At 38.9% G+C, this 7,253-nt stretch overlaps 1 protein-coding gene across 5 annotated transcripts in view; it reads right to left on the bottom strand.

The window, feature by feature from the left end:
* Positions 1 to 1,983: 1,983 nt before the first annotated feature.
* LOC110048802 (nephrocystin-4-like) overlaps positions 1,984 to 7,253 on the bottom strand; it is a 64,193-nt gene continuing 58,923 nt past the window's right edge. For all 5 annotated transcript variants that reach the window (XM_089282264.1, XM_089282260.1, XM_089282262.1 and 2 more), the window contains exons 32-39: positions 6,819 to 6,904; positions 6,651 to 6,710; positions 5,980 to 6,091; positions 5,048 to 5,159; positions 4,436 to 4,554; positions 3,347 to 3,442; positions 2,564 to 2,714; positions 1,984 to 2,135 (exon numbers count right to left, since the gene is read on the bottom strand). In XM_089282264.1, the coding sequence (XP_089138390.1) occupies positions 2,574 to 2,714; positions 3,347 to 3,442; positions 4,436 to 4,554; positions 5,048 to 5,159; positions 5,980 to 6,091; positions 6,651 to 6,710; positions 6,819 to 6,904 (726 nt within the window). In that variant the 3' untranslated portion in view covers positions 1,984 to 2,135; positions 2,564 to 2,573. The remainder of the gene's footprint in view (positions 2,136 to 2,563; positions 2,715 to 3,346; positions 3,443 to 4,435; positions 4,555 to 5,047; positions 5,160 to 5,979; positions 6,092 to 6,650; positions 6,711 to 6,818; positions 6,905 to 7,253) is intronic.

Genomic DNA, 7,253 nt, shown 5'->3' with positions numbered 1-7,253 from the left:
ACGTTTTGGTCTCTTTTCCAAATTTTTGGTGGTTTTTGGATATATTTGGGAATAAACAGTTTTTCTCAAAAGATTTATAAAATCTAAGGGAATAGAAATCGCTTTTTAAACTCTTAGACTCGCACGAGGCATAGCCTCGTTTTGGCGCTAAGCTTATTTTCGTCCTGTAATGCCATGAAATTGGTGTTTACATTTCCAATCGTGACAGACGTGTTAAACTCGTGACTTTCTTCACCTCTATTAGCTTGACAATAGCTACACCTTGAATTACCTTAAAATCGTTTTCGTAAGCTGGGTATTATGGGTTTAACGCAAATATCTCGTTAACGTTTCAAGCAGTCAAAAATCTCTCTGCTCATCCCACATGTCTACGTTTTAGGCTGTTTTTAAAATTTTTTGGTGATTTTTGGGGATATTTGGGGATAAACAATTTTTCTTAGAGGATTATTAAAATTTATGGAAATAGGAAATTTTGAAGATTTGATGTTGTATTAAAATTAAAATTTGAAGTTATAAATTGGTAGACGTAGACCAAACAGTTGTCCACCAGCCTGGGGTGCCCTTTCGGGGGGCGTTCAGCTGTCTGGTGGTGTTCCAAAAGTTTTTTTTCCTTTTAATCCCTCTTTAAACTTCCTAAAACTTAACTTAAATTCAGGTAGACCTCCGCCTTGAGGGCGGACAATTTCGAATATTTCCTGACGTTTAAATCAAGTTTTTAGTGCCAGATATATTCATCTGATATGGATACGATGTTCAAACTGACGAGAGTTAGAAATTCCTCCACCTTTTACTTTGGTGTTGATGTAACCTGTATTTGCTCCGAGTGTCCATTCCTGGGCATGTGAAAGGGAAATTGGGCTCAATGGAAAGAAGGCCTGAGTGAGTTACATGAAATGAATGTTTTGGACAACTTTAAATTTACCTCATACTATTTACCGTGGTTGCAACTTAAACTGCAGATGGGAGATGTGAATGAAAAAAACAAAACAAAAAAAACTAACACCTACTTGAAAATAATAGTTGAATTCCAAATTATGTTTTTTAACATAAAGTTCACTTGTAAATTATATTTAGTTGTGATTTACATTTTTTCTTTTACTGGAAAATTATCTATGATAGGCACGGTGAAATAGCTCATGGTTTCATTGTGTGTTCTCATGTTATACCACTGCTGAAGTTTAAGGCTCAATGTAACTTGTGTAAAGGGACTATTTACCCAGAACAGTGATAGCAGGTCTTTGAAGTATTTCTCAGTCTTATTTTTTTTATCCACTGCAAGTGTTGTGGTCAACATTTTCACATTGGATGTTAAATATTTTGCCAAATACAGTCTCCAGAGCACTTCCTCGTGTCGACTAGTAACGACTGGAGCCAAATGAATTCAGAATAATTAAGTATATAGGTGTATCCCAGATCATTTATACTGGCACGTTTTGACTGAGATCACTAAATTGTAACAACATTTTGAAATAAAAGCAGATGTACTATATATTTGAACACTTGCAGTAGCTCTTAAAACTTGGGATTGCCATGCATCTTTATAAGTAGTAAGTTGCATGTCACGAAGTGTTCTTTTTCAGTGGTCTACTTCATTCGAAATTTGATATCGTAAACTGAGCAGCATGCTGTAGCTTTCCTTGTTTGATAACTACATTGCATAGGTAGATAAATTTAGTTCTTGGGAAATACAGCAAAGTTGACTCCAAGCCCATAGTCTCTTAAAATACCAGTTCGTGATTTAGCATTTGCTTTAACCATAATGGCTGGCTCTAAAAAAATTTATCTCTGCACATATGACAAAACAAAGTTTCTTCATCCTCTTGTTGAAGATGCCTCCAGGAGGATTGACAGTTTTGTGTATTAAATATACACATAAAACACTTACTATTAGTTGATTTAAGCTCATGTATAGTCCCCCACTACTACCACCATTCAAAGGAAAACATATAACATTCAAAGTATAAAGGAATGGGAGATCAAAAATAACCAGCCATAAACTATACTTTATTAATAAATATTTGCGTACGGTCACGAAACTAGAGTCCAAACTTAAGTATCCAATTTTAAGCATTCGAAAATAAGCTGTGATCTTGAGTTGCAATTATCCAATATAAAGTCGCTGCTTCTTTGCGGACCTGCAAATATAAACAAGAAATTAGTTTCACAAGTCCTGGGAATTGTGTACGAGAGTTTTGACAGACCCCCACCCCCGTAGTTTGCGACATTCAATTGTGTGACCAAATATGGTAGTGAGCACGTGTAGTGACTTTCTCAGAAACTGGAGAGACGAAGCAGCGAGTTAAACTGTGAGCATACTGTGAGTTTAGAGAGAGGTTTAGCTGCGAAATAAACCTGAAAACTAGTGAGTACTGTGTACCGCTGATAAACGGCTCAATTGTAAAGGTTCCCATAAGCCTTTGTTCGCAAAATCCGGCTACACTTCGCCGGCTAGACTCGACTCTAAAATGATGTAAGAGTCACGAAGTGTCACACGATGTCTATCGCGCCCTCTCCAGGTAAATAAACACAAAAAGTACAGAAGTAAGCGAACCAAACGACGTACGTATATAGCGCTATGTGTAGACCGCGTTGATGCTAAAAGTTTCTTCATTTTTGTCCTCTGAGTCGTTGATGAAGATGAATATTTCAGCTTTTCCAGGAAACTGTTGCGGAGTGAATCGAAGTCCAATACTATGCGATTCACCAGGACCAACCTGGAGATAGAAAACAACGATGAACAAAACATTCTAATTTTCAGGCCAGTCTACAAGCTCTAAGGTCTACCGTGATGATTCATTTATAGAAAGACGCAAACACGACAAAAATCATTAATCTTTCAAACTTGCACGTTAGCAAAAAGTTTTATAATTATATGCAAACTGATCCACGACAAAAAGGAGGTTTCTGATTGGTTTCCTGAACTGTCAGAGTTTTGGAATACGGACCGCTAAGATTGACCACTCAGAAAAAGCTTCGGCAAGGTGCTTTTCCAAAACATTGCGACAGAAAAAAAACAGTTTCTTCTTAGGTAGAATTATACTTTGCTTTATGTCTGGAGGATAATTTCGGTTAAAAACTGTCACAAAAGCGGCCTAAAACATGCAAATATCTGCCTAACATTGGCGAGCGCGTTTACCGAGAATCAACGCATTAATTTATCAGCAGAATTTAAAAGTATCCGTTATAATAAGCACTTTATTGAACTACTATCCCTTGTTCGGTCCGTACTAGGGAATATTGGTCTGATATCGAGCCGCAAGCGAGGTCCATAAACTTGCAAAAAAATAACTCGACCAATATTTCCCCAACAGGACCTCACGCTAGGTCAATAAAATTTAGTGGTTACCTCAATGATGTTTTCTTTGAATTGTAGTAAATCTGGCCTGTTACACTTCAAATGGAATGTCTTTTTCGTTGGATAGGGATTAGCGAACGATACACGCTGCCAAGAAAATGGAACAGAAATATTTTAGTTTAAACTGAAGAGGTATGCGCTTTTCATATCTGGGAGCGAGGGTCATCTTTCTCTAGTCAGTTCCTGGTACTTTCCGATTCGTTTCGTCCAAATGGAAAGAAAGACGTACAAGGACTGCAAACACTAGTATTACATCTACATAACAAGTCCAGGGATTCTCGATTGGAATTTGGCTGAATCACATGGTTTTCACCAAGCAACACGGCTTAACATCTGTAGTCTGATAGTGATTTTACTGCGGCAAAACGACCAAAAACGATAAAAATATCGCTTCTCCGGGTTTTCGAAGCTTTGAACATTAAATGAATTTGTAACAATGTTCGGAAAAATACAGCACGATGACCCGGGGGGAGGGGGTTGAAGAAGTGGAGCGGACCAATCCGGTCAATCTCTTCGCCCAAACTCCAGGATAAACATTTGTAAGCAAGCTCTCTATATATTCAAGCTACAAAACCTACGTTCGGTTTGAACTTTGAGAATTTCATAACAACAATTGGGTTAGGCAGCGGTTCTTTCTGCCGGAACTGCAGGAACCGTAATTCGTTTCATCGCCGTGACCAAGCCTTCACACGCATTACACGCACACAGTTCCCGCCAAAACTGCCCAAATCAAAGGTTCTGCACTGTTCTGACCGTTGTCCACCTATTTCATCAGCTCGCAATTTGGTTTGCAACTACTCTTTGTATATCGTTTTCTTAGAAAAGTTTTTTGCACGTTTTTTCTTTTTTAACTCTTCAATCTGTTTTGCAAACCTCCAGGCAAAGAAAACCGTCAGAAATCGCCGTGTTGATGACGACAGCCAGGCTGTGTACTGTAAAAACGTTCGGACGGCTCGTATTGTATCTGATTGGACAGTGAATTCTTCGGCTAACTCAGCGATAATTTATCGTGAACTCAATGGCTAGTTGAGGTGTACAAGATGTTTGAATTTTCAGAGAACAATAAAAAAAAACTCTCACCTTGTTCGAACCCTTTCCTCCGCCAACTTGGATTTGGAGCTCAAACGATTTGGAAATGACGGGCATTTGACAAGAGGCACACACCAGCCATGTTCTCACAAGTTGATGAAATTCCACATCTGAGATGCATGGTTAAGGAATACCATTCCAGAGAAAAGATTGTGAACAATTTCTCAAGTCTAAGCAGCTTGAGAAAAATTGTAGAGAAAGCTCTACATTTCAAATTTTAGAGGAAGACATGTTTCGAGAGCCTCTACCGTCATCGTCCGTTACCAGAAAAATTACAGAGTAGAATTGAATTGAGCATGTAGAATAAAACTAGAATTGCTTAGAAAACCAGTTCACGCAAGTTTAGCTGACGGCGGAGGCAAAACTAAACTCAACCCCATTTTTGTAACTGTAGCAAATCCTCACGCAATGTGGCACCAGTTGCCAACTTAAGCGGGAAAATTCCCGCGCTTTTCAGAGAATGAATCACCTAACGAATTTGACAGGGAAAGCACAAGTGTTAGAAAATAAGAGGTCGAAAACACATTCGATTCCAAACGAGTTTGTTGCTGTTGTTGTTGCTGTTGTTGTTGTTGTTGTTGTTGTTGTCACAACAAAGGATACCAACTACGTTAACATACATATAACGCGTGCTCCCGGATGTGTGGGGCCGAAGTGTGAGATGAACTTCCTGAACAGCATTAGCCATTAACATGATTGGATCTGTCGGCGAAACCTGCCATGAACAAACAAACAATAAGTACTAAACAATTTCATACACCGCAAATACTGTGTGCATTATTATCAGTGCTAGTTTGTGGCTAGTTTACAAATCATCGGGAAATTTTCCTGTTCTTTTTGTCCGTGTTTAAAGTAAGACATCAAACACGTAAGACCTTGTTTGATCACATTTCAAACAAGAGAAAAGAAAGTTGAAAAAACGATGCGCAGCGGAGTATTTTTGACGAGATCCGAGGTGTTTGGAAATGTGGTGATACATGGTCTTCTAGTGTTTGATGTAATATATCTACCACAACAAAGGTTTATCGACCGTTTTGAGGCTGTTAATAGGGGGTTTAAGAAAACCACGACGGAAACGGCAACGGGAACGTCGCTTAACAAAAGATTTAATTAGGAGAACAATGGCTGTGCACGTGCGTTATAATTCTTGGTACATTTCTTTCCCGTCCTAGGCAAAACAACAACGTGAAATGACCAAATTCTGCGTTGTCTGGAGAACGTGAACCACGACGGCTAATTTTTTAAAATTTTATTTAAAGTTTATCGCTGTGCCCCAGATTCAGTTTTGTGAAAGTTTTGTCAGTGATAAAGAAAGTAAATGACTTTAGAGTATCGCGAGATTCGTAGGTAAAATATAAAGTCATTTTTTAATCGACGTTGTCCTCGGCGTCCCCGTCGTGGTTACTTAAACTCCCTAATGAAATACAGGCGACATCGATGTTTGGAAAACCATGCTGCTCTTTTGGCCAAACGACAAAAATAATTCAAAAATCGTTTCCACCTAATTTTAAAAACAAATTGAATACGTGCATCACCTGTAGTTCCTCGGGGTGAGATGAAAAGCATTGAACAAGGCGACTGGACTGGGTCCCACGTAAAATCACCGACAGACGACTGCTCTGACCTTGTACAGCGCTCATGTCAATTCTGCAACAACAAATGACAAACTATGAGCCAAACAAACGGGGACAGAGTGCAAGGAGAGCCTTTTTAGGCTGGGCTGTGTTCTCGTTTTTTGTACAACATACATTGTAATTTTGGCATGGTACAAAGTTGCAAAACGTGTTTTGGGCGCGCGAGTGTACAATTTCGTATCAGGCCACCATTTTAGATTTGGTAACTGTGGAAGGTTGGTGCAAGGAAACATTTTCTGGGGGAATCGAGCGTTCGGTTCCAAAATAACGCCTGCACTGCAGGTTACAAAAGTTATTACGTATAGTTAAACAAAGTTTAACATGGTAACATGCTAACAACATATAGAAGTTACATAGTGAAAAAAAAAAACATGGGCAGATATGAAAGATAAAGATAATTGCAAGGCATTCGAGTGAAACTATAAAAGAAGATTTATTCTACATTGATAGGCAATTAACAGTCAGCTTGTTTCGATCACGGATCGATCGAAATGGTTACTGTAAGCTTCGTGATAATGACAACCAGGAATGGATGAAGCTAAAATATTTTGCGCAATAAATCTTCTTCGTACCTTTGTAATGAATGAACATACAGTTGCCATGTTTGACAAGGTTCAGCGAGGAAAGGATCTCTACAAAAAATAAAACAACAAGTTCTAGAGAGCAAACCAGCAACGAAACAAACTCAGTGAACTCTTGTAGAAGGCATTCGATTGAAACTATTCACCGTGCAGACTTACATGTACAGAAGAACGAAAAACCTTTTGACAGAAGGTGAAGGTCCACAAGCGATCTTGAGAAAGACGTCCTGTGGTTCACCTGACGGCTACAAAATCAAAAGAGAGAATATTTGGTGATGGAGTTGCGGTGGCTTAATGGTTAGCGCGCTGGAAACCGAATCTATTACTCTGGGTTCGAGCCCTGGTCGGGGTCAATGTGTTGTGTTCTTTAACAATACACTAACTTGCACAATGCCCGTGTATAAATGGGTACCAGCGAATTAAGTGCAGCGTGGGGAAGGGAGAGAGGACTATTCCTGGTCGCTTCAAACTGCTTATGAACAAGTGGCTCAGGTTTCCGTGTCACTAATAGCTTTTCTTACTTTTTCATACTTAGATATCAAGCAAAAAGACGCGACAAAACACTCGTTTTCCTTATAAACAGAAGAAAAATTC

The sequence above is a fragment of the Orbicella faveolata genome, unplaced genomic scaffold, assembly GCF_042242905.1.
Source record: "Orbicella faveolata isolate gen_17 unplaced genomic scaffold, um_ofav_v1 contig_12, whole genome shotgun sequence".
Classification (NCBI taxonomy): domain Eukaryota; kingdom Metazoa; phylum Cnidaria; class Anthozoa; order Scleractinia; family Merulinidae; genus Orbicella; species Orbicella faveolata.
The sequence above is the reverse complement of the archived record's forward strand: the minus strand, read 5'-3'. Positions and strand labels throughout refer to the sequence as shown.